At 40.5% G+C, this 27559-nt stretch overlaps 1 protein-coding gene and 1 long non-coding RNA gene across 8 annotated transcripts in view; one reads left to right on the top strand and one right to left on the bottom strand.

Moving 5' to 3' along the window:
- Window positions 1–1529: 1529 nt before the first annotated feature.
- Window positions 1530–27525, top strand: LOC111244881 (neuronal acetylcholine receptor subunit alpha-10-like). 6 transcript variants are annotated; one of them, XM_086979702.1, is made up of 11 exons: window positions 1638–2447; window positions 19626–19824; window positions 20010–20094; window positions 21683–21885; window positions 22063–22107; window positions 22556–22665; window positions 22801–22975; window positions 23549–23954; window positions 24350–24573; window positions 25045–25189; window positions 25530–27525. In XM_086979702.1, exons 2-11 carry the CDS (start codon window positions 19783–19785, stop codon window positions 25829–25831), a joined length of 1737 nt encoding a protein of 578 aa, XP_086835828.1. In that variant the 5' UTR covers window positions 1638–2447; window positions 19626–19782; the 3' UTR covers window positions 25832–27525. The 6 variants fall into 6 exon arrangements, with proteins under 6 accessions (XP_086835830.1, XP_086835829.1, XP_022648141.1 ...); XM_086979703.1 differs by lacking the exon at window positions 19626–19824 and having other exon boundaries at window positions 1532–2335; window positions 21692–21885; XM_022792406.2 differs by lacking the exon at window positions 19626–19824 and having other exon boundaries at window positions 1627–2447; window positions 21692–21885.
- Window positions 13359–27559, bottom strand: part of LOC111244883 (uncharacterized) — a 32945-nt gene continuing 18744 nt past the window's right edge. For both annotated transcript variants that reach the window (XR_015320692.1, XR_002671103.2), the window contains 3 exons: window positions 19607–19695; window positions 19358–19454; window positions 13359–15032 (listed from right to left, as the gene is read on the bottom strand). This is a non-coding gene — a long non-coding RNA (uncharacterized LOC111244883). The remainder of the gene's footprint in view (window positions 15033–19357; window positions 19455–19606; window positions 19696–27559) is intronic.

Below are 27559 nucleotides of genomic sequence, written 5' to 3'. Positions count from 1 at the left end.
TCTGTGTCCGTTACTCTAGGCTGTTTCCCATTCCTTTTTAACACTACGTGAATTCGCATGGCAAGCAATAACACTTCATTTTGCAGAATGTTGTTTTAAGCACTATTAGACATTTGATTAATCTGTCTAACAAAAATGTTTTGCTTTATATACGATTGTCTGGGTTTCGTACGGCTGAAAATTTGTACCGCTCGTTGATTTAGAAGCAATTCTGCTTGCGAACTTCCAAAGGCTCATTGAAATTATAAATTGTTTTCCAGTCAGGTGTAAAAATTATTGTTTGACGAAAGCAGTGGAAACGCTGGAAACACAATAGAAAAACCCCGTACAGTGAAGAGCACTATATCTTGCGGTGCTTCGAAAAGCAGAAAAATCAAGCAATGATCTAAACGCTTGTTTACATTATATTCAGTCGGTTAGTACATGACACAATCATTTTTTATGGCAGATGAGTTGGAAACATGAAGGTCATACTAAGAAGCTATCCCTAATTATCTAATTTATTAGGTATCCTGTATAGCGATAATGCTAGCTCACTAGCAAAGCAGGAATATACGTAGCAACTTCAAGCTAAATTCAAGCTCAATTTAAATTTTTACATATTTGGGTCGTACATTTTCAGAACTTTTCGAACAATTTTTTTGGATAAGACCCCGATGTTGCTTCGCGCCGCTTTTATTTGTACTAGTAAATTGATTAACAACAAACACCTTTGTGTTAGTGACAAAACGAACGAGAATATCGAATAAGAAGTGGGATCTGGCCCATTGGCGGAATTGTTCCGATCTAATTTTAGTATCTATACATGGGATCGAACTGAAATTTCCGACGCTACTTTTTCGGTCCTGTACGGTCTTCGAGTATGAACGAATTTTATTACGCCGTCAGCCACGGCGCAGTTAAACAATTCGTTTGTTATATCACGCATACTGTGACACGCTATTATCGCTACCAATTAATCCTGGATCAGATTAGTAAAATTTGAGTAGGTGGATCGGCTGAATCTTGGACAGATGAAACCTATGCTAGCTATCTTTTTCGTTAAAATCGGTAAGTAAGTTAATGTAGTTGGCGTAATTCGTGTAAGTTCAGATGAACCTCCCATGTGGCAGCGTCTTTTTTTCATATTGGGACAGATGAATAAACCAAAATAGTGCTTAATACCAAGCTTGCGTTGTCGTATTTGACTCGCTAATCAGGAAATGTCCTGGCAGTTGCGGCAGAAGCTGACGGTAATGGTATTAGCATAGCCAGAACGCCTGATGATTAACGAAAGGCTCACGTAGTTTATTAAAGCCAAGTTGACAAGCGGCCTTCCTTTTCTGCTCTTTGTCTTGTTCCACTTTAGCGGCTGAAGTTGGCAGCGGGATCTGCTCACGGCATATTAAGACTGTATCCCCACGGGCACAAACTCAGGCTTCGGCATTTAAAGCAAGGTAGCTGCAGGCGCAGACAAACGAATGATCGTAGATATGGGCGCGGTGGCGATGGTGGTGGGCGTAGGACACACTAATGGGGACGATTGCGGCGCATGCGTGAGCAGAAAAACAGCGATGCCGGCTGCAAGGGCTGAGGGAGGTCCTTACGGCGGCGGAAAGAGGCTTCCAAGTAGGAAAGGGCTTACCACCACATTTGTATGTTCATTCACTAACTAGAAGAACGCTTAGGAACAAATCGCACTTCCCCTTATAGCGGGAGTTCGCATCTTCCCGTCACGAGACGCGGACGTGTGCAGAGAAAGAGTCAGCCGCATTGAATCGTTTCGTATTAATTGACCGGTACGTTATACGACAATGTGATAAGAGTGATGTTACATGCGATAATGGCCAAGTTTCATCAAAATATGGTAGCCAGTAATATTACTATGCCCCTTAAGTTACATGTCGGCCCAAATGAAGAATGGCGAGACGAGCTTCACTTGGGATACACCTAAGTAGAACTGAATGAGTAACAGGTGTGTAAATGTGTGCCCAGAACGTTTATGATTAATTGGTGTTCAACATCGAGTGCGTACTACAGTGTTGGCAATTGTAGTTCAACTGCCGTACGTTAACGGCAATGCCACTTCAACAACTTGTGCTACACTTGGATATCATACTACAAAGTTGAGCCAATCCAACTCTGTTGGATATGCGTGACACAGAGTGTTGTTCCGCAAAATTATTCGCTGACTTTAATAGGTGGTAAGGGAAAAAAGAAGGGTGCCAGCTGAGAATGTTTAAGACGGTCGCTATCGCTGACTGACAATAACGTGGGCCTCTAACGTGCGTTTCAACCGTTGTCATAAGCTAACGGAAGAATACCGGCAGCACGGAGTTACAACGACACGAAAACGGTAGGCACGCAGAGCGACCGAAACAGTGGTCAGGTCAGTTGTGAGATTCCAGTCAGAACGTCAGTCGTCGAGGATGACCCGTTATGACGCCCGCGCTTCCGTAAGATTAATGGTGAGACATTGTAACCGTCGGAAACATGATGGAATAGGGAATAGCATGTATATAAGGTCGCATCATGAAAAATGCTCCACTGCCCTGCCTAGCAGAATAGCATACATAATGCTGGCGATGACCGACCAAACGAAACAAAGATCGGTCATTCGAGGAAGCGAGGAAATAGGATAGTAAGATGGTAGAATGGGGCTAACGATGAAGGTGAACGAGTGAAGAGTGTACACAACTGGATAAACTTGGGAAGATCTTGTGGCTCCCCAAAGAGTTAGATATTTTATGGTGTGAGTAACAACATCCGAATAACTTCTACAACGTGGGCGAAACTAGAAATAATGGACGTATGGCGAAGTGAAAGCGGGTTTGTTAGGACAATTAATGGTTGTATCTCTGCGTCGTGTGCAATATCACCAGGGCCGAACGTAGTAGGGCGGCAGGGGGGCAAAGCAAAGAAGAAATGCGCTTACACTAGCCATAGGCAAGATGATAACGATGATTTAATATAGACTTGCTTTCATATGAGGAAAAAGGAGAAAGAAAATGTCCGAAACTCCGTTGAGGAGCAACACCAGCTGCTTTGTGGTATGATCCAATAGTAGACCCATTGTGTAAGCAATCGAGATAGGAAAAAAAGACGCTAGATCAATTCCTTGCGTTGCACAGACGCTACCATTTAACAAAAAAAAAAAAAAAAAATAACGAAAAAATTGTGTCATTCTACTAAGGGAAGTAAAGAGAAAGACGGCTTATTGACAACACGCGATCCGCCTCTGCAAACTGGGTCAATAATTTAGTACCAGTATCACATTTGCCAACGTAACCAAGCGCATTGTTGTTATTATTACCCAATTAAGCTTAAATAAAATAGGCAGATTCGTTTTCAAGTGTATATACCCTTCGGTAGGAAACATTATATATCAGTTATGTAAATATACGATTAATCATAGCTCAAATAAATAAGGTTCCTTTGTATCGTTGTCAGATTAAGTGCTCTCAACTAAGAATGTTACTCTTTCAAAGGCCCAGAAAGACTACATGTTTTTTTCCTATGAATTGGTTTTTGGTGGATTATCACGTGCTACATCATAACTATAGGACCAGGTTACACTGCAACATGACCAGTTTGTTTATTAGCATTCATTGGTGCCATAATTCAGAACTGAAAGTAAATTGCCTATTGGTATAAAGGCTGGGAATGAGAAATGGGTATTTAAAGACATAAAACAAAAAAAAAGCACTTCTACCTTTTCGGCAGGATGCCACCAGTCATTTTAATATGGGGATTAAAGATCGTTTAATAAGCTGAGATCTTTGCGTCCTAGCAAGAAGTAAGATTAGTTAGTGTTCTCCATGAACAATCAGCTAACGAAAGGGCGTCCATATAAGCCCTTGTTATTGAAGAGCTAATGGTTACGTTCAAGGGCGACTTTATGACTATAAATACTTATGCATCGATTATCACTCGACTTCGCATACGATCGTTATAGCGTACCATTTTACGAATCCTCACATGAACTCAGTTAGCATCTAGTGTAATGAGCGAATGTTCTGTTTCAACAGCGAAAATCACTGGACAGCAACTGAGGGCCAAAAAGTTCCTTGCGAAGCTGAGATTTTGATTATGAAGGCAATATCTACAAAAGCTGCCTAAAAAATGTTTGTATGAGGTTTCAGAACCCATTTTTGCTTAATAAAATCCAGGTCACTGTCAATGACAGCCCTTGTGCAGGATGTCGATAACCCTTTGGAATTTTTAGAAACACCTGCAAGGGGTCAATTTCTACTGAGGTTCTACACTTCCTTTATGATATTTAGATAGATCCGTAAAACTGGCTGGGAAGCTGGAAAAGCCTAATAAGGAATGAGTTGAAACGGAGCCTTTAAAAGGATAAAGCGTTCTGTTTACAATTGAAGCGTTCATTGGATGCGCTAAATACGTCAGAAGAACTCTTCGATAGTTTTCCGGTCATCAAATAAGACTCCTTTTCTCACATTTTAATATACCAAAAGTTTTGTGAAAGAGCCTGTCTTTGGACGGATAATACGGATTTTTGCAGTGTCTTAATCGATGGATTATGGGAAAGAACACGCTGCTAAAAGTAGTAGCAAACGTAGTAAAAAAACAAAAATATTTCATAGGGCTATTATAAAGAGCTGCTTTATTGCACACAGTGTAAAAAGCCAAGTTTTCCTTTATGATGTAAACCTAACCTAACCTGGAGCATTATCCGTGTCATTTCACTAATAGTTTGTGGTAAAGTGTAATCTTTCATAATACTTAAAATCTAGCAGATACTCAGTGGGGTTGAAAGAGCCGCTTTTGTGAGAGATACTGTTCGTTTCTTGAAATATAAATTACAAGCAGATGTTGTACGCGATAATCCTTATAGTGCACATATTTGTTATTGGTAGCAAAAACTGTCATTATTCAGTTTTTCTCAAAAATAAAATTAGGTGCCTAAAGAATATTTTCACTATCAATAGTAGATAAAAAAAAAAATGTACAAGAAGCCATTGTTTTACGCGATAGCTTTTCACACCCCCTATTGTTATCTTCTTTTACGCGATTAGTGTATGCGGTAATGTACACCATGAACTATTCATAGTATCAAAATACGAAACCTTGAGGTTGTACATTTATGTCTCTTGAGTCCTTTGGCTGTAGAAACGTTAGGCCACTGTCCCACCTATGCAGTTGTCAGGACTAACCAGGTTACAAAGTTAAATGGCATCTAAATAGCAAAATGGCTTTGAATGCATTATCTGGACTGCACCGATCGGTATCGCCAACGGCATGAGTAGCAATAGCGGTAAGGCATTCATTGAAGTGCTTAGTCTTCACGCCTAATTCAAAAGCGCAATCATTTCTCATCGGTTCAGGCTAACCAGCCGTAGAATATAACGGTTTTGCATTTGCCAAACGCCTTCGGGTTATTTTTCGCTCTTCTGTACGATAGCAGCAGGAAGAAAGCCAGCACCTTTAACCGTTTCACACGGGAAAGCAGTCGTGCTTGAGCGTGGCTTGTCATCCGCTCATACATTCAACCTCTCTACTCTTATTAAAGGTTCTTCCGAGCACATCTTGCTGTATATTTCGACCATTTTTTAGTGAGCGTGCCATCGTAACCCTCGCACCATATCGACGCTTATTGAAGCTCTTTCCTTGCAGCAAAGATGTCTCTTCCGCCACATGGTAACAAGAGGAGTGGAGCGACGAAGCATACCACGCCCGCGCATAACCTTCTTAGGGTGTCTGAGGCAAATGGGGTCTAGAAAAACAGGAAGGCCTGCAGACTTCTAACTGCCTTCGTCTCCGGCCTGGACGCAGAAGGGTAGAATGACTTCTTGCGCTTTAAATTTTGACCGTCATCGCAGTGATGGCCACTAGTTATAGCGGCTACAGTGGAGGGTGGCGGCTTTCCGTCGCTGCTCACCGCCACTGTCCTTTCAGTTGAGTTGTCCCTTCCGGTTCCCCCCGAAGCTTTGTCATCTCTCCCAGCCGCTTCGTCTTTTCTAAACTCCCGCTTGTTCACTGGTCGTCGGAAGTTTTCATGGAAAATAAATGTGGCATTCGGTTCGTCTTAGAATCGAGTGTGTCGGTTTGCTTGATTCCATTCTAGACAGGCGACCACGAAGCGCGTGTCACTACATAAAAGTGCGAAGCGAGGAACTAGGCGGGAGCGATGACTGGTGTGGTCGGAGGAGATGGGAATGAAAGGGGAGTATTAGGGGGAGACAAAACGCCAAATCTTGGATAGATACCATATCTGCTCGACACTAGGAGCCCGCTGCTGTTTTCAGCCGTGTTAGCAGCATTGGCACAAACAGGTAAAGAGGAGTGTCTTTCTTTGTCTCCTTATTGTCTTTACTTCTTTGTCGTCTTCATCTTTTTGGCCGAGACGACATCGATCTTGAAGCGGTAGGAGAGGTAGAAACAGCTGAACGCGTGCGGCTGCAGTAAGAAGCAAAGAGCTCGGCAAATCCGAAGGTTCAGTATCGACTGCCAACGGATAGCCCAGCCGGCGTCAGCCATTAAAAATGAACGCCTGTTATAGCACCAGAAGTAGCGGCGGCGGACGCAGTAGCCTTTGGCAGGCAGTATAGGTTCAGTGAAGGAGCTCTGGCATAGTTCTCGACTAAATCATCCAGCCGGCCTCAAGATGCGGACAATCCTTGAAGGAAAGACGGCAATGTGCAATTACAAGCACCACATAGCGCTGCCTGAAATGCAACAATCCACTTGGTAGGCGTATCACCTATATTTATTAAGCTTTATTAAAAACTTAGCTGTTGAAATGATCGCTTTGTTTAACGCGGAAAACAGACATACTAGATAATGCTGAACAAACAGTTACCCGTGATGGCGGTTGTCGATTGTTGCTCTGTTTCATTGTCGGAGAAAATGTTATTTACGGACGGAAAACAGCTTCCGTTGCTCTCGAAATCGTATGGAATCGTATCGTTACTATTGGAAAAACGCAGAGAACAGATTTCACGTAGAGTCTACATTCAAGCTATATACAACATTATAATAAATTTCGAAATAACTTTATAAGAGAAAGAAACAATTCTAGGCCAATTTTATTAGTATACTGTTGTGGTAAATGTCTTTCACACAGTTTCATATACGGACATCATATATATATATATATATATATATATATATATATATATATATGCCTGTATGAGTTTGTAAATGTGCTTTTCTAACGCTTTATTTGGAATATTTTTACCTATGGCTTATATGGGAAAAAGTGTAACTCAGTGTTTGGTCAGTAGATATGCGTCGTTCTTTAGAAAAAGCTCATATCGTCCGTGCGACAATTTGCAATACGCAAACGGCATGTCAGAACGCCTTTTTAAACCGCGATATATGTAAAGCTTGGCCTTCACATGATCCCGTTTTTATTTTTACTGTATAGCAAACTAATTAGTATAATATTTTGCTATATTATTCTTCAATACGAGTCGTAATAAGTATATACTGTAGACAGTCTTCATTTTCAAACCTTTTCGATGAATATTTGAAATGTAGTGATCGTTTGAGCATCATCAGTACATGCAAGACTACGGAAATAATATGTGCTATTTCATCCTGGAAAGTTTCCCTGCTTTTTCCTGCAACAGCTGCGTTTGAGATTGCGTGATGCCGAACGCAACGTTATTTTTATTTCGTCTATAAATAGATTCGTTATGTGCAAAGCAATGGCATTATCATACGTAGCTTGATGGGATCGAACATTAAAGCGGTCAGCTTAGTGACGTCGCCGACTCGGGCGGCCTTACACTGTTTCTTTGTGGGGATCACCAACATGCCATTCACTTAACCAGAAGGTCAGCCTGGTAATCAAGCCAGCGTATGGTGTGTGGCTCGGGAATGGTTATGAACGGTTTGAAAAGAGACGGAGAACAACGATGTGTGTCGTCTTCAACCCCCACGACAAGACCAGCAACAGGACTCTCTGCCATCGACAACAACGATAATAGCCAAATGTCGATTTACATTCCCATATCTCCGTCACATCTCTAGCGTACAGCTGTAGAGCGATGGTTGCGGGGGTGCATTAAAACGGGGTGTGAATAAAGTCCAATTTTTTTCGTCGACGAAAATCTGATATTTCGTCAGTGTCCATCCTCGGACACTGCGTTATGCTATTTGGATGGTAACTTCACGCTAAGGCCCGTTTCTTCTATTTTGTATTGATCTAAGGTTGCAAAGGTGAGGTCGTTCCCACAACGGCGGCAGCTGTGACGGCGGTCGAACTGCTACGGTAGGATTTGAGAATGAATCACGATGGTAGATTCTCCTTTACGGGCTCGCCAATCGGTTTATCTCTATTTAGCCGCCAAACGGCCGTCTGTCCTTGGCTTCTCGAGTAGCGATACGGGTGCTGCAACACTAACGAAGTTTTTTTTCGTTGTGCTGTGATTTCCTTGCCGCAGGCCACAGTAACAAACTGTTATGATCAGATATGAAACCTAATCTAAAGTACCAATACGGTTCCTACTGTTGGCGGACCTGCAACTAGAAGCTAAAAAATCAAAGGGATTTTACGTTTGTAAGGATAAGACCGACAGACGAAGAAAGCTTCTTTTCATTAGTTAATTTGCCGTCCCTTGTAACATTGGGAACACCGGTGAGTAGCAGACATAACCTTTGAAAATTAAATCAGTTTTTATCGTGTATCAAGTGCTTTATATTTTGCCTAACTAGCTTTGCTAGAAGTATTACGATTTTCTTCAGTTTCCTCATATGACTAAGTACCAGTAGGTGTTTAACGAACTAAAAGAAACTGTATTTTTGTCATATAGATGTTACTTCATCGTACCTTCACGTACTTCATCGTAGAAGTAACATCTAATGACTAACTTTTGTAGCTGGTCCCCTTCTTTAATCGGCATCCAATTTATAATAATATGTTCATTTGAGCTAAATCGAAAGCGGATCAATCTTTTTTACGGAAAAATATATCAAGTATTCGGCCGCGTTCTGTTGTGATGATCAATCGAGATCTCAGCTACAAAATATTAATTAGCTGATTTTACATTGAAGTTCCGCGAGAAACATTAATGATTGTGTCTATTTAATCGAAATTTACAAAACGGGTATTAGTTCTAAGAAACGGAAGATCGTCAAAAAGTTTCATTACGTTCAACTCGGCCGTTCAACTCGGCCAACAATCTATTTTTACTGGATTAGAAAGCGCCAAATCTCTATTTTCTTAATCAGGCCATTATAAATCGTGGATTTATTATAGGCTTATTTAATTAGTTTATCCATCTGTCACCTAATTAATTTTTGCAGGCCGATATTTATTTACACTTTAGGTATATACTGAACTAGTGTTATGGAATCAATGAGCACATTGTAAAAGCTACGAAAATAATCTTAAAAACCCCGGCATCACGTAAAAAGATTCGAGGTAATGCACTCCGTACATTTGATAATATACTATACAGTCATATATGAGTTTATATTGTGTATGTATATATGTGTGTATATATATACCTATAAGAAGTATGTATGTATACAATACCTGAGGTCTGTTTGTTCAATAGCAATTCAGTTGTAAAGCCGGTTTTGCACGCTGCTCGAATACCTTGACCGCGTGGGAGGAAATGGAAGACGTTGGGCAAGGGGAAAGCCTCAGTGATGACGTGCATAGAAAGGATCGCTCGAGTTGTGTTCTCCTATATACCTTTGTTGCGTTCCACTCCTTTATTCTCCTGTCGGCTACGAAGAGCTTCTCACTTTGACCGTCGGCCATCGAGACCGAATCGGAGAAAAGGGAGGTAAAGCAATTTCTACATAGGCCTTCTTGTGCTCCGTTCCGGTTCCTGCACGTTCGTTGGTTTGTGTGTGCGCTACTAGCTTACTTGCGTGCTTACTTACGCAAGCAACGGAGAACGATGTTGCCGTGCCGTTTCTTGAGCCGATATAGCTAGCTACAGACAAAAACGTGAGCGAAGTTGCCAGCGGTTTGGCCAATGGGCTCGGGTCAAAACTTCAATAGCGCTTCGGCCGTTGTCGCCACAGTCTAAGCAAGTGACTGGAGTGGTTTTCTGTTTGTACTCCTAAAATGGCCTTGCGCGATGCGTTACGATGCTGGTGGGCCGCTATCATCACTACTGTTGCTGATGCCGCTGCGATATTGTTGATACGGGGGTACTATAACAACGATGACAGATACTGTGTACACCGGTGCCACTTAGGCACTATGTTACTTGTTTTGATTTGTGTCTTGCTATGGTTGGTTGGTTGCTAGCGTTTACGTGTATGTATGAGTTTGTGGACGACTTTGTGCGTCGCTTCGTGTGCACGCTGGAAAAAAAGGGCTATATTGGGAGATAAGGGACGAGTGAGGTCGCAAACGTCGGTAACAGAGCAGGCAAGATCGTCTGAAAAACCAATCAACCAGTCAGTAAGTTGATAGCTAAAAAGCCACAAGCAAACCGAGGAAGCCAAATCATCAAATTGCTCTCATCGCTGATATGAAACGATGACGGCGGCCATCTCAAAGGGAACGGATGATTCTTTTGCTCCTTTGCGTGAAGGTTGGGTGGGAATAAAGAAGTCATAGAAGCGGTCAAAAGGGAGATCTATTCGTCGGAGGTCGAGAGCGTATAATTGAAGTTAACGTTGCAGCAGGAGCGCGTAACCTTGCGCCTTTACGATCCGTCCGGCCCAGTAATTCTAAACCTATATCCAATTAGAACAGCAGAAAGATGCGGTCAGACTAAGCTGATGGGGATGGCATGCTTGCTTAGTACTTCAGTTGAAACTGTGCGTTTTACGTTAATTAGACATGTACATGTATAAAACGAGTGCATATGTTTTATAGCGAATATGGCCGTACAAAAAACGTTCTGGTACGACAACCTGACACGGATAATTCTATAACGTAAAACATTTTTTAAACGTAATAGTTTCTTTCTAGCTTTAGAAAAGACCTCCTCGGCAGCATAAATTGACAAATTAGTTACAACAGAATAGTACTTTGTACTGTGTGAACTTCCAAATAGCCGGATACAGGGTCACGTATAGGTGGGAGGTTCTGTTACACAGACTTTAAACTATTACTAATAGCTATTTGGTAAAGATAGCTATTTAGATTTTTTAGGTGTTCTGAAAAAGAGTAACAATAACAAGAAGTCAGAACAGTAAAGCTCGATGTTAAACTAAGAACAATAACTTGGAATAGGAAACGCTGTTTTTGAATCCCATGTCGAATCATCTACGCTCTCTGAACTGTTGAAAGCATGTAAGAAAAGCATTATATTATAATTAGCAAACATGGCACTTGGCACGGTGCAAAACTGAATGATCATTATTATTAAAATCTACCCTTTGACGTCACTTATTGCAAACATGCAGGTGCGGTGTTCCTCTCGAGTGGCACGACCTGTATTATCAGACCTTTTCAAATAAGCTTTGAATCGTTTCTAAGGAAGGAACTGTGGATGTGCAGACAAAGACTGACGTGTAGCGTACTTGCTTACCACTGTGGAATCTACACCCACAGGCGTCGACAACTTGGGCCGCTCTCTGGAACTACTTGGGTAATTTTGGTGAAGCTATATCATGCTACACTGTATATCTTACCACACAGAGTTTCAGAAATATGCTTCCTTCCAAGATAACGATTCTCGAGCTCGGCCAAATGGGCCTAGGAGTACCTAAATGACTAGATAAGCGGCAGAAATGCATCAAATTAGTTTACGCGATTGATAATCATGTCAGGACGCAAGTCAAGTTCGTAAGCAGTGAAACATACTCCTTGTTACTTCGCGTAGTTGTGAAGCGAAACAGGTTTATTAGCAGCAACCCCGTTAATAGCAGTTTGTTATAGTACGAAACCTTTCGAAGTTGCACAGTCGTAGCGAGGAGTGAAGAAAAACAGTACATACAATGATTCTACCAGGATTAAAATTATAGTATCAGTCAGAAAATAAGCATGTTTCGTCAGCTTAGCTGAGACATACTATTTTGAATAAAAAAGGACAAATGATGACATTGGAGGAAAACCCATATACATCGTGTTTTTTTCTATATACATATATATATATATATGTGTGTGTGTGTGTGTGTGTGTGCGTGTACATGGATTGAGATCCCTGGGAAGGGTCAATGCTTATGGAGCCTATTTGGTCTTAGAATAATACTAGTCCACTTGTACGTCTTTTTAAAGGCATCAGTGTTACTTCTGGTAAATGACGCATCCATAAACGGAATAAAATAGAAAGAACGAACAAGCGTCTCAATTGGGATAGCAGAAAACGTAGGGGAGTCAGAGCACAAATGACTACTATTTTTTCCGAAGTTGTTTTTGACAGATGAAATCTAGTTTGTGTACCCACTGCTGTATTTTTTCATTTTAAGCCCACACTGTCGAAAATAGTATTCAGTACTAGAATTACTAACGCATTTTTTAATGGATGACAAGTTGAGCAAAGATGATTAACTTGTATCTGCGAAGAGATTGATTGTAAAATTAGATATTTTGTCAGGCCCATTTCTATCTAATAAGAACTACCTCACACAAAAGTCTTTGTAGCTTTTCCGTTAGATCTGACACCTGGAGTAGAAACATGTATAATGTAACGATACATGCTATATCCGTGAACCATAGTTAAGCCGAAAATAATCTATATTTACCAAATAATTTTGCCCTCGAGAAATTTGCCACAGCAAGTGGCAACCCTTTGTCAAGTAAACTTTTCGCGAACCTGGCAAGCCGTCCTTTCAATCCTTGCTATATTTTGTGCAGCGAAGTTGGGCTAGAGGCTACAGGCCAATTTTTTCCGTAACGATAACCTATTTCTATTTACGAAAAATTTAAAGGGGTTCTAAAAGGGGCGAAAATGTCTTCATTATGTGTATGTCACGACGGAATATGCAAGTCTGGTTCAAGCAAGTCTATAAATCAACGGTTCGACCCTTATCGGAAATGACAACAACTCTATTTTTAGTTTTTCAGTCCTATTTTTTTTTTACTAGAACTATATGACAAGCGAGCTTGATATTATTTTACCCGGATCTTACTTCAGATTATTATGCTACGTCTCTGAAACTTGCGAAGGTAATTTTCATTTTCGACATCTATTAAATTTCATAGTTATTGAAACTACCTATTTTTATAGGAGTGTATTTTACAGGATAACTGATTATATTATTTCACAGTTGTATTATTTACAAATGGTACAGCGTTCAGACAATAAAACTCAGCGATGTATCTAATAAAGGACTCTAAAATAAACAAACGTGTTTAAAGATGATTGAACATACTAAGATGTAGTCAGAATAAGTCAGTCTTAAATTGGGCTTCTTTCCACGACTCAGAATGTGAATTATAAACGGAGCCTATTATTATTAAGATGAGAAAAAACTACGACACAAAACACAGCACTGCATTTAGGTTCTGGTAATAAATAAATTTATTGTGCTTTCGTCATCGTTTTCCCCTACCATCTCCCATACCACAATTCATTTACTTATTTTATCGCGGCAACACATTTCAGGCCTTTTTCTTTTAACTAGACAGATGTATAAAGGAGTGCATGAGCCGAACACCTGTTTAGATATTGCAATTATTTCTTTTGTTTATATTGGATACTCTGTTATTATGAATACAGCCAATATAGATTTAAACCAAAGTTATTCATTCAAGTGAATTGGGTAAGACAACTTCAGAATAAATAATACGTAATTTTTTTTTCTGTTTGACTGTTTCCAGCTGCACAAAACAGGCACCCCTTTTACGGGGTCGGTCAATAATGATAAGTTTCCCCATGAAACCGAATAAAGATTATTAATTATATTATGAGTTTTTTTAGACATGTCCCTAAATTTTATAAGCGTTATACATGTCTTGTGTTATTATTTGCGGTGGCCTAGATTAAGCTCCCCACGCGACTGTTGGCAACAGAGGCACTGGCGTGGGGGCTAGTTGTGGACAACTGTTATGCCAATAGCGCAGCTGAGATCTACAGGAGAACAAAAGTTGAAGTGCCGAACTCAATGAAGCGGTCCACATGAAATGAAAGGACCCGTTAAAGGACCATGCCGTGCTCGCATTGCGTGAGAAGCTCTCTAATATTCTCCACGCCTGAACAAGTAGGATACATGCACTGGTCGATCGGTTTCATTGGCAGGATTTACTTCTCATGTCTCAAAAGTAACACCTCCGAAGAGGCAGCAGGATGAGTTTTAAGTCGAAAACTTATACCGGACGAAATACACCAACAAGGGAATAAGAGGCGTGATTTTAGAAGCTTGATGAACCAAATACAGAGCCCCCTTTTCCTTAAAGCAACCGGTTCGAGCGGCTACTGTTTGGTCCCTTGTTTCGGCACAAAATCAGCTCAAGTCTACAAGTTTACGAGAGAAAACACATGAACGTGCGTCGTGTGTATGTCTGCTCGTCGTTTATGGACCTGTATGTCGTTTGCTTTTGTGGCTGCCGATCTTCTACTCAGTCGTATTTCATTTTTAAAATACCAGATCCTATCCTATCTTTAATAGAGATAGATAAACAGGGGTCTTCTTCATTCTTTCATTCATTCATTCATTCTTTCTTCAGACTTACGTTCTGTCTAAACAACTGAAAACGGACTGGCAAATTTTCTCTATTGGGCTGCATAGACATCCACTATGCTATCGATTTCTCTGGGCAGAAGACGTTCTATATACCTTACTTTGATAATTTAACCGTAGCACACTGATAATGATCGTATGTTGATTTGCTACTAGTCACTGCTAATATTAGAATATCCGAGCTGAATAACTGCATTTAATATCAGGACCGCTTTTTTGTTTGCAGTGTTTAAGCAGAGCTATTTGCATCTGTTATTTCTCATGCACATAATCACCATTGTCCACGTTTACATGCACATGAAGAGACGGATATCATAAGTCGATGCAATTTCTAAAGATTAAGATCACAAAAAGGTACAATGCAGACTATAAAAAGTAAGACTCGTTTTTTTTTCATTTCTCCGAGCACAGCACAGCACAGTCTTCCTCAAACCGCGAAGGGCTGCTACCGCTGCCGAGGAGGCTCTAGTTAAAATCATGACCGAGCTCTTCTGTAATATCATATAATATCAATTAGCATTCAGTTTTAAAAATAATACCCTAACTGTGGCCTAAATAAACCATTTTGGAAAAGTAAATTACTGTGCCAAAATGTAATAGCAATCTTAGTTTTAAATCCCGAAATATTCAAGAACTAGAATGTAACTACTAAACCCTATACACAACCATCATTTGCCCAGGGGTATTACTTCACTAAAAAGCTACGCAATGTTATCTGCTGACAATATTATAGAGGAAACTGCGCACGACCCCATCGCTTAAGTAAGGGAAGTATGTAGGAACTGTTTCTAATTAACTATTCTATCGTCGCCATTGTCTACTGCACCAAACACATACACAAACAGTGCCCCCTGGTAGACTAATACGCATATCATACTTCAGAACTCTGTCAATTTAACTGTTATGTACAGCTTAGTCCAATTCATTGTAACCTTTCATTATGCCCCTCTTTTAACATCCTTTGGGTTCCCTCATCCCGAGGGGTACTCTAATTGGCAGCGCACTCACTGGCCAGTTTGTATGGAAAACGCGGGGGCTGTCGGACTGCTATTGGGCCCATCTTCTGCTGCTAACCTTGCTGCTTTTGGCACAGTAGCTTTATCTTTTCCCAATTCTCTTTCAACAGTAAAAAAAATTTAAGCAACTATATCTATTTTATTAAAAGCATATTTAGCTTTCTATATTTCAATATACACTCGACCCCTTATGGTCGGTTCTTTACTCTATAACGCCTATCATATTCTGTTCTCAGCCAACGGCCTTGGGTGCGTCACAAAGTAACAATTTGTAAAACGAATTTGAAGATTATATTCAAGGATATTTAGCAGATAGCTACAGTAAGATATACTTAGTAATCTACGCACACCAGGACGCTAAAATTCAGCGCAAAGCAATACCATAGTAATAATACATTTTAATAAAAGTTACGAATTATATCGTACGAAGATCACCTCACTCTTCCAGTCCGGACCGTTATTTTATATGAAGAATTATAAGGTAATGCTACTATTTATCTTTACAAGCTTTTCTAGATCGATCTGGCGAGCATATTAAACTTGTATATGTTCAGCGTTTCACATATTTTTAGAAGCACATTAAGTGTCCTATTTTCGACAATTGTTATGCCATCCAAAGTATGAAACGAATAGGCCTATCAGTTTTTCTAGACATAAAAAACATGCACATAAGCTTGTTTTCTAAATGAAGCAACAACACAAAGTTTCGCTGTACGCCCTTCGTTGGCCCTCGACAAAATGATTCGGGGGTGCACCAGTGGCGTCGGTACGACTATATCCCCCTTGACGCCTTCCCGTACAGAGATAACGATACTCTGCAGCTACGAGGAAGCTTGTCTGCATAGGAGTCAGACGTAGTCCCAAGTTTATCGCCGGATAGTGTTTTTTGTGTACTAACTGATTGTAATAAATAACCGAAGAGTAACTGGGTTGCAATGATCTGGACCAAACGTTTTTAAGCCGAACACTTCTTTAACTTACGGTAGCGATAGAACGATTGTTACTACCTTGATTCTTTCTGTTATGTGCTAGCTGAATCGTAGAGCGGAATTTCCAAAGCAGCTTAGGTAAGAAATTCCTTATCCTCGCTGCCTGTGACCATGGACCTATAGGAATTACTACTATTAGCGGTAGAGGTTGGTGTTTATTTTTCGAGAGTTATTTAGGCTCTACTAAAGTGTATTTGAAATACTTCCATTGTTTTTCACTAATGTATGTGTATTCCCGATGAGACTTCTATCAGAGTTATTATTGGAAAACACCATCATGCTGTATGACATCACATATATAAGGACCCTTCAGCAGTGTATATCGAAAGCGAAGAAGGCAAGCTGATGCGTTTCTATAGGAGACAGGAGATAAGCTACGTCTAATGTCTGTCTTATAAAAAGAAAAAAAGGATGGAAAGCTTATAAGCAAAGCTAGTAAAACATTTTTTTATCACTCTGGATTCTGTGCAACGCTGAGTGCCTGTAGTCTGCGGTCAACGCTGGGCAGGACTAAAAACTTGTCAGGTTAGCTTGGAGTCGGCCTTCGAAGGGGGGGGGGGGGTTTACTTTTATGTATTATGGGGAATCTTCGATTGTAAAACAGATGGCTTTGTTTTTTGAAAATTAGACCTCCCGCATCGGATGAATGACTGTTAGCCATGGCAACCCTGAGCTACAACAAGAAATAATTGGCCTTTTAATAGCTCTTTTGTATGCAGAGGCACTCAAAAAATATGTACTTCCTCAAATCTAATCAGATCTAGTATGGTGAGTGTCGAGGATGCGATTTGCGTGGACCCATGGTTACGAACCAGAGAGAGCACATAACAGATTTTATAGTAGCGCGAGTAATTGGCAGATCCTTCACTGTGACAAAGCTTGCGGCTTTTATTGCAAAGTGACTAGGTACTTTGTCATCACTGGTAAGTAATACAGGCGTCATAGAGGACAGAGAAAAACTCAAAATATCGTTTATGGATAGAGGAGCATTAATTTTAAGCTAATCGTATGTACTGCTTAGTGTACTCTTAAAAAATCTGATCCAGCATACGTATATATATATATATATATCGATTCTTGGAGTAACGGCAACTACTTTTAGCTTTCATTTTAAAGAAAAGTACAGAAAATAGTACATTTCTGTGTGAAGTATTGCGCAACGCCCGTGCATCATTAAACATACTGTAACAAAACGTATATGTATATATTTTAAAATTAATGCGATTGGTTGGAGAGGCCGCTCAGTGCAACGTATGGCACCTGAGGTATATTCCACTATCGACAGTAGTTGTGTCTTCTAAACGCAATATACTACATAGGACGTGGTGAAAGCCATTATTGAAGAAAAAAAAAAAAAAAAAAAAAAAAAAACAGGATCAATTTCAGCCATCTTCCTCTTCCATGTACTCATAAACCCTAAGAAACGGGGGATAATGGGAATTTTAAATATGCACCTTGGATAAATTACAAATAACGGTGTGTTACCTAGAAGGCACATGTATCTATTAAACGATCTGATAAACAATCGCGCGTTTTTAAGGAATGAAGATATTTAATTCGATCGAATTTTTCGAGTTACACCGACTACCTGAACTCGATAGAAAGCCGCGAAGGCCACCCTCATGTCGAGCAGAACCAACATCGTTTGTAAGGGTGGTCTGGAAGCAGTTTGTGTACTCGCATCTTCCATCATCGGTCGTCGTGCTTCGTTCGTTATGCGCTTTACAAAGACCAGGTTATGAGCAGGAAAAATCATACTCGGTCAATAGCTAAAGCTGGTTGGATGCATCAAGGTCTTTCTGCGTACATGAGATGTATTGGTAGCACAGAGATGGTTTTAGCGGCAAACTTTCCTTGCTGATTACCGGTTTCAACTTATTAATGAGCTTTGAAAGAGCCTGGACATAAAAGCAACTCCGTCCAAATATGATAAGATTGTCGGAATGAAACAGCGTTTTTACGTGTCCTGCTGGATCTGAACCCGAAGAAAACGCCAGCAAAAGAGAAATGCAGTGGACTCAGGTTCTCACGCTATGCTACGTCAGTGAACCGGACGAACAGTTTAAGCAAGGCCACTTTATCACCCGTATTAATCGAATCCCTTGTGATCAGATGCAACACGTTCTGGGGAACTCTAGATTGTGCAAGCCTGACTAAAATTATGTCTCAGGCGCCATATCAATGGCGATTTAAAACCAACGAACACGACCTAAAACACCTGTTTTGGTCGACGACAGAGACACCCTTCTACGCGAATCCGTGGTGTTCAGCGGGAATATGTAAACGAGCTTCCTGAAGCCTCGGCAGACATCGTATAATCAAATAGGCAAAAAGTTGTACGAGTAACTGCTCACCTATTAATAAGCGTCAGCTTGATACCATATATATATATATATATATATATATAGATGTACATGAGTGTTACATGAGCTTTTTCTGTAAGCAGGCCTCGATTTAGTTCCGCGCGGCTACAGTGATAAACATTTGCATACATTCTCATACATTCGCAGATTAGCGGACAGTGCTTTTATATGCGTTGTGCCCTCAGATCGTACCAACTGAGTAGTCTCTCAGAATAGCGACTTCCTCTGAACTAAATCTTACTAGACGACTTGCAAATAGATTTCAACAGTGCTCTTAAATACTTGCTACAATATAACCCGATCAAAATTTCTGTATACTAAAAGCGGCTTTATACACCGGTTCATTAACTCTTATGTCTAAAAAAATGGGGTGAAGTGATGTTAAAGCTAAACTAGTATGGTAATTCTATCTGAACTATTCTCAAAGCTTTACTTTGAGCAGACTTACTGAACAGATAGGTGCATTGCATCCTGTTGGTTGACTGGCTACGCTTTATTCTGCTCAGGTTCAGCTAGGTTAGCTGGAAGCGGCAGGTGAAGATTTGCTATTGAGAGGTGAATACGAACAAGGCGCGGTATGAGAAGCTAGTTAGAATGAGGATAAAAAGGATACTAAAGGAATCGGCACTAATAGGTTTCCACCAGAGGTGAGGAATGTCAATCACATCAAATTTTCAACAGGTTAGAAGCAACATACCAACAGGATCTTTCACCAGTTTAATTTAAGGTGAAAGGAAAGCCATCGCTCGTTCCTGGAACATTCCGAAGGCATTGTACGTACGGCTTCTGAAATTAATTAAAAAACCTTTAGCTCGTGCATTGCTCAAATGATGTTCGGTTTGTTTAGATCTACTAAGGAAAGATCATGAATGAATGGATGAACTGCGGTGCCCGTTTCTGCTGCTACTATATCAGGTGATCCGATTCACACAAGGCAAATTACATTGTGTTATTTAGATCATTTCTACGCATACAGCAGACGTTTAAATGCAATCTATTGTTCGACCATGTATTTAGTCTTTAAAGGCGTAGTCACGATGTGGTAGGCCTTGTTTTCAGGAGCCACATTGCTGAGATTTTTTTTTTTTTTTCATTTCCAGGCGTTTGTTTGCGAAGGTGGATTTTCTTCGGGAACCGGTGTAGGAATGCTGTTACTCTATGCAGGAACAATTAGCCGGGCAACCTGTAAGTATTGCCCATTTTCTATATGTTCCTATCCAATGAGTCCACGGTGGGTATACTAGTACTGATAACTTTCAGTACTAGTGTACCCACCGTGGTAAAGTAAAGCAAGCAACTATCAGACGATAAATAAAACGTTGATGGTCTAATAAATAATTTACTGCTGCATTCTGTATCGTGTAATAAAGCATCATGGATATCAATAAGAACGTTATGTATTACGTCGCGTTGTGACCATACGAAAATTCTAAGGATTCAAAAAAGGATAGACAGAAGGATCTATCTAGAAACTACGAAGTCAGACCAGCTTTTGAAGCCTTCGAGCTGCTTAGAGCCGATACAATCTTGCAAATCTAGCAGCTAAGATTGCTAGAACAATTCTCGATGTGTTGTTTTTGTAGGATCAAAAGAACATTAGATCACGCTTGCACGCAAGTCTCACAGAGGACTCACGTAACAAACGGTCCTACGCCAAAGAAGCTCGGAGTACAGGAACAGCTGGGACCAATTTGACGATCTCAATGTCATTTGCTTTAGCAGAGTTTGCCCGAGTAGTTATTTAACATTTATAACGTCGCAATATGAAAATTCAAGGTCACTAAAGCGACCGAAATTAATATTTCAGTTGTGTACTCGAGGACTAATTACGCGAATCACGGTCCCTTCCTGATTAATGTTATTTCTACTGTTTTGGATTACTAGCAGCCTGTCATGGGTACTCGATGATGATCATGTCATCTCAATACGTCACCTGCGCAACGTGCCACCCAAATCAAGCAAGCAATTAGCTCAACGTCTGTGTCACGACAACAGCTCAATAGTGAGCCTGCTGCTGCTTAATAATCAGCTAACCCAATTTCAGGACACCGAGCAGCAGCTGACCTCCGCAACAATGTCGTTGTGAAATTTCCTCTCGACTTCCGACGTTCTGCATCGGTCCTGAGCTAAGGGGGAAGGCCGACAAACAAGCTGCGAACGTTTGCCATGTCTAGCATAATGAAGCAGTATTGTCTGTGCGGGATTTGATCCTGCAGATCGTGCTGGCGTTTTGAGAATGTTAGGACGACTACTATGCCTACCTCGTTATCTAACGCTAATATTTAGATTAGCTTATAAATGTTTCGCGTCTTACGTTTAAGGCTTCCAAAACGAGACCAAATAGGTCTACTTTCAGTTTCGAACATATACCACTTCGCTTGTCTCCAAGTAAGCGGCTAGAAATCCTGGTACAATTTCATATAAAGTTCATATGTGAAGTCGGAGCGACTGATTAGAGAAGTGGTTTTTATGCAGCTACCGGAGCCACACTCGTCCTCTAAAACAACTGTCGAAATTGACTTTTTGCTTACTAAGAGAATACCGTGGTGCATTCGCAAGCTAAAAACATCGCGCTATTACTAATAGGAGCTGACTGTCCCAAACAAATACGGCCCGCTTTTTTTCTCCGTATATTCTCCATTAAAAACAGTTGTTTCGGCCTGCTCACCAGTTGAGGATCAACTCAATATTCTACGTTTCTAGATACATTTGCATAAAGGGCCAATCGATTATCGAACTTAACGTTTATTTAAAACGTTTGATTGCTATTAAGACACGTCAGCATTTCCGGTTCGATTGACGGTGGCGTTCGTGATGTTGGTGGGACTCGTTCCGAGCCGTCTTGCGGATGAGCAGGAATACCGTCTGACCCGTTACCTAATGAGCAACTATGATCTCGCTGTCAGACCTTCTGAAAACGCTTCCCTGCCTCTTCAGGTTAAAATTCACGTCCTCTTGCAGAAAATACAACAACTGGTAAGTGACAAGCTTATTTTAGTTGAATCACTTAGTTGTGCTCTTTATAATAAATAAAAGTTGCCTCTTTTTATATTGCACAAAGCACAGTTTTTATTGCGTAGAGAGTGCTGGTATTGATCGTATCATTTACTGTATTATTAACTGAACTTTGTCTAATTAAAATGTATTTTTTAGGAGTACGAAACGAACACCGTCAAAGCTAGTTGGAAGGTAATTCAGGTAAATGTAATGTTTGCTACATACTTTTTACATTATACAACTTATTTACGGTAATAAGTACTTGTCATTCAAACGATTTAGTAAATTATAACAAAAGTTGATTTTGTTGACCGTAAGCTTTTTTTTTTTAACGTATGCTGTATTAGAGCAATTCGGTTGGCCGTCAATCTATATATACAACGCACCTTGACAGGATTTCCGAAAGCATTACGTATCGTTGTATTTTAATTCCACAAAAAAAAGGAGAGTGTCTGATCAGTCTTAACCCTAGTTTATGGCTTGCCGTTATGACGTTATTTTTATGCTCATATAATTATACACATAAAGCTGTACCTGACTAGACAGCCTTTAATAGAGATCCAATTCAAGGTTTCAGCAGAACAGATTTAATGATTGTGATCCTAGCTTAATTGGTCCTGATGCCCTTGGTTCTGCTTGTGAAAAATAGCGCTGGAATGACGCCCACCTTCGGTGGAATGCCTCTGATTTTGGAGGTATTGCGGTACTTCGAATTCCCTCCAAGCAAATCTGGAAACCTGATGTCGTCTTGCTCAATGGGTAAGTCGTATGAAGTAGTAAAATCGACGACTTTTGAAAAACGTATTTGTCTGATCCAAGTTTCCATTGATAGATACATGCGGTCAAGTCGACTCTTTTCACTGCTAATGTGTCTCGAATATTTTGCTCTGATAGAAACACTGCGGAAGTACGGGAAAGCCATGCAGTCGTTCATAGCTCAGGAGAAGTTGTTCTCCTGGAAGAACGAAATCTTCATTCATGGTGTCACTTCGATAAGTTGCACCTATTCCCGTTTGAAGTACATCTATGTCGACTGGCCTTCGCATCTTGGGCGTACGATGCCTCGCAGGTATATGGATAGGTACCGACCGTTTTCTGATACATAACATGTGCCTCTGCAGTATCATAGATTTGTTGCTTAATGAGTAGATATTTAATAGAGAAGTGGAATCCAACTGTCGAGTTGGATAGCTATTTAAAAGTGTCTTTTGCTAATAAGGGTGCTAGCACTTAGTTAATTTCTACTAGAGTTAATATCTAAAGTAATAAAAGAAAAAACTTAATCATGGTATACGGACAGTACAATAAACGTTCACAAAAACCGGAAAATTAACGCTTCTGCACACACACACACACTAGTACACAGTATTTATTCTTGCTTCTATTAAAAAAAAATGTAGTTTACACACTTAGAAGTGTACAGAATTCTTACTACACAGGCTATTTTCTTGAGCTATACTACAAACGATTAACATACATTTTAATTAACTTTCATCCAATAATATCTATCCTCTGTTGGATGCGTTTCGTTCATTTTCAGTGTAGGGGTTATTGGCAAACCCATGAAACGATTCAGATACACCTTAGATTATAAACATGTTTTCCTGAAGTACCAACCTAAATATGACCAGTTGCATTGCAGATCACCATGGACGCCCATTCATTCGGCGTTGACGGCGAACTCTTTGTGCCATCACTCGAATTTGTACATGAAGTGAGTTCCTATCCATCGTCAACCTCTCTTTCCTCGTCCACTTCATCCAGCTCATCATTTTCTTCCGCTTCAATAATATCTGGTATTGACTCAATGGCTCGCTCGACGGTTCAGCTCCAACTTAGGCTGTATAGACGCAGCCCTTTCGGCCAACTGCTGTGTCTTCTTCTACCTGTTGTGCTGGCTAATCTCATGGCTGTTGTGGCATTTTTTGTGCCAGCGGCTTCCGGCCAGAAGCTCACCATATCGACACAGAGCCTACTCATTCTCTGCGCTGTCCTCGTCTATATGCATCGTGCGATGCCAACAATGGCCGAGCGGGTGCCCCTTTTAGGTAAGTGGCCATGTTGTAATGGCCGTGTTTGCTTTTTCGGTGGTTAGGCGGGCGGGAAAAGGTTTTTGAACAGGAACGATTTTTACTTACGCTACTGCTGACTAAGGTAGTGTGGATCCGTTAGGCATGTTTCCTGCTCAGCTGTTATGACCCAGTTGCTTTGACATGCGCGCGCGCACCCACCCCCTCGCAGTCTGCACTGCCGGCAGCTGTCATCGAAGCGTTACCGTCTCCCGTTATCCTTACATCGATACAGATCCGCCACTCACGCCGTACTACTACTACTACTACTACTACCACTACGTCGCCTATTTACAGTGGCCACTCTTGCTCAATCTAATTCTGTTTATGATGTTTCTCTCTCTACTTCCGTTTCGGCAACTCAATTGTTACAGTGATTTACGCAGCGTGGTCAGCTGCGGTCGTCGCTGGATCACTCCTATGTTCGGTACTAACGCTCAGTATCCACAGTCAGTCGGGCTGCCGTCTACGACCAACGCCAGTTCCACGAGGCTTCCGCCGTCTTGTTAGAGTCTTTGCTAAAATCTTCGTAATGGACTGTTGCGGAGTACAAACCTCCGACGCTACGTACTCACCCAAGAGAGAAAAATCTCCGCTGGTACACACAATTATTTATCTGTGTATCTTTCCTTTCTAAAGTTACTATCACTACTTATGTGGAGTTTCCGATTTTAGCAAACGATCCAATAATAAGAGAGGCACTTAGATAACAGCTCTAGAATATGTCGGCTAGCATAAACAACGTCATATCCAATCGGTGATCAGCTATTTGTCTATTCTTTAAATACAAGCTTTACTTTGCATGTAAAGCGATACGCGTTTAGTTGCCCGATGACTAGAAGAGCAACAGGGACCAACTGCCAATTTAGATGGCTGAAACTATTGACCCTCAAATGTTGGAGAAGGATTACTTTAACGCCAGTATAAAATGCGTATCCTTAACGGCCACAGAAGTGCGATTATGCCTAAATTGTGCTCAAGTGGTGGGCTACTTTGAGAGTGTCTATGCCCCTGCTTGAGTTAATAACTGTACCAATAACCTATCGTGGCTTGTTTGTCATACCACTAGGATACTCCGAAGGCCCCCATGGAATTCACGACGGACCATATTGAACATTACAATTTCTCACCATCGCTCCGGTCGCATCGAAAACAGTTTCTCTTCGACGCGGCGGCACCGGCTACGGGAACTATTGCGGGAGATAGTACTGGAGGTTGGACACAATCATCTCAGACGTTTCTCTTGCAACTGAATATATAGTTATTGCCGTTGTCAAATCGAGCTTTGAGTTTTGACATGAAGGCTACCATTTAATTACCCACCGTGATGACATTCGGAAGTGCGTTCTCCAAGGCTTTGAAGCAAGATGAAATGGAAACAGCTTGGTTTTCTTGTTCTTTTGTAACAGTTTTTTGTCGACATATTTAGCTGGAACGGGTGTTCAAATAAACGATAGAGTGCGCATGCTAAAAAATCCCGGCTATCCTTGGAGAGTATATTTACCAATTACTTAGCTGTATCCATACATATGTTCTTGTATCCTTGGATTGCAGTTGGCGTCGGCGGACCGAGGGGAGGAATGAGCGACGTTGGCAGCAGGGTCGGTGAGTGTGGGGCCGTCAGCGATCTTGTTGGGCAAACGATGTCCCTTGTTTGGCAAGCACAGGCTCCACCGATGTCAAGGTTAAACGACACGATGGCACGCTTTGATGAGCGTCTTCGTGAAGATGAACGTCGACGTGATATTCGTGAAGAATGGAGAACCCTGTCGCTCCTGTGCGACCGTGTGTTTTTAGCCGTTTTCTTCCTCATCTCCGCGCTCACCGCAGCTTTTGTGCTTATCTGTTCTTCGTAATAGGGGGCAGTACAACGAGATGGCGCAGTGTAGGAGCCAACTTAATCCAATAGAATATTCGCCATAGAGCAAATAAGAACAAAAGCCCACGGTATCATGTTAAGTTCGGCAGGACCTCCTAACGAAATGAGATCAAATAAAAGCTTTGCCTAATTGCAGCATAAAATAGGTTGTTCGTTTGGAACAGGTTGGCAAAAACATATTGTCTCAACGATAATAGTAAGATGAAATTGAAGAAGACGTTTATAAATTTCGCATTTAAAAATTTTTAGAAGCCTTGCTTTACATTCACTCTTTTTTGTACTGCAATGGAATAGCTGCTTGGAACGAATGGCAGCGCAGTGAAACCCCCTACACTAAACTACAATGATGCGTCCGAATGAATGATCAGATGGCCGATCAGAAATAAGGGACGCTGGTCCGATTAGTTGGTTTCCCTTATCAATTATATATAAACAATGTCTATATTATATAGCAATGCCAGGTCTACCCTTACGTTCCGCAGAAATTTTCTTATATATCTTAATACAATTCTTTAATTTCCCTTGTGAAAATTTCGTCTTGTAAAAAATCACATAACAATAATTACGTTAAGCTACGGATTACTTGATAACCTTAGATTTTTAAGCCCTAACTATGAATTGGGTAACTGTGGGTAGTAATGAAACTTTTTCAGAATAATTTTCCTTTTAGATAATAGTCTTAAGTTAAATTGTAGCAACGGTCTCAGGGAACGTTGCACAGATAATATACAAGACACATAAGATAGTTGTCAGAAATCTAAAAAATACTAATGCTGTTGGCGTAAGTTCTAATAGTTAAAACGAAGCGCCATCTGAGACCAGATTTTTGATGTACATTCTGATGAGTGGTACTCTAATAAACTGCTAACTAGCTGACTCCTTTCCCTGTGAGAACGCAAACGATAGATGCAGAATCTTAGCAAAAATAAAAATCATATACGTATAAATTATGTAACTGTATCTATGTATATATATACATAGGACAGGTCGAAAACATGCCGATCGGACAAAGTTCTGAGCATCTAATAAGACCTGATTAGACGACAACAGATCTACAGGTAGTTAGGTTGTTTCTTATATGTTAGCTATATATTATATGTCCATTCAAGTGATGTAAAATCCGTGGAACTGATATGTTGTCCGACAGTCGATGATTGTATAGTTCAGCTTGAACCTCGCAGGTGGAACTACAATTGATTAATATGAAACTTCAAAATGGTCGTTAACAGCTTTTTTTTTTTTTTTTTTTTGGGCAACTGGACGAGTTTGAGCTTCGGGTGTTTGAACCGTCGATTGATTAAGGAAGCTTTTTTTTTTTTTTTTTTTTTTATGGTTTGGATGAGGGTGGCTGGGTGGATGCAGATGGCCAAAGTAAGGAAATCTAACGTAAGTAGATAAAATTAAAAAACATTGCAGGCTATATGAATTAATTATAGGAGCATGTCTCGCATAGAGCTCATACGTTTTAGAAGAAATTCATCTTCTTAAGGCTTAACTTATAACAGTAGAGAGTAATAGTGATAGGAAATGGATAATGGAGACGTACGTGCATAGACGAGTGAGATAGCCTGCAATATAAATTGTACAGAATAGAGTAGACGGTTATTATAATTACTATTTAAATTGATTAGGAGATTGTTACACTCAATTGAAATAAAAAATCCAAAAATATGACAGTCGTTATCATTACTAGTTGGCAGGAAGA

The sequence above is a fragment of the Varroa destructor genome, unplaced genomic scaffold (genome assembly GCF_002443255.2).
Source record: "Varroa destructor unplaced genomic scaffold, Vdes_3.0 BEIS01000002.1, whole genome shotgun sequence".
Taxonomy (NCBI): Eukaryota; Metazoa; Arthropoda; class Arachnida; order Mesostigmata; family Varroidae; genus Varroa; species Varroa destructor.
Note: the sequence above shows the minus strand (reverse complement) of the source record. Positions and strands in the feature narration are given on the sequence as shown.

Excerpts from the sequence above, each read along its gene's own strand:
- LOC111244881 (XM_086979702.1), top strand. The coding sequence starts at position 19,783 with ATGGATGAACTGCGGTGCCCGTTTCTGCTGCTACTATATCAG. Across the intron at positions 19,825-20,009 it reads TTCTGCTGCTACTATATCAG|GCGTTTGTTTGCGAAGGTGG; the intron begins GTGATCCGATTC and ends TTTCATTTCCAG. Across the intron at positions 22,976-23,548 it reads GGGCGTACGATGCCTCGCAG|ATCACCATGGACGCCCATTC; the intron begins GTATATGGATAG and ends GTTGCATTGCAG.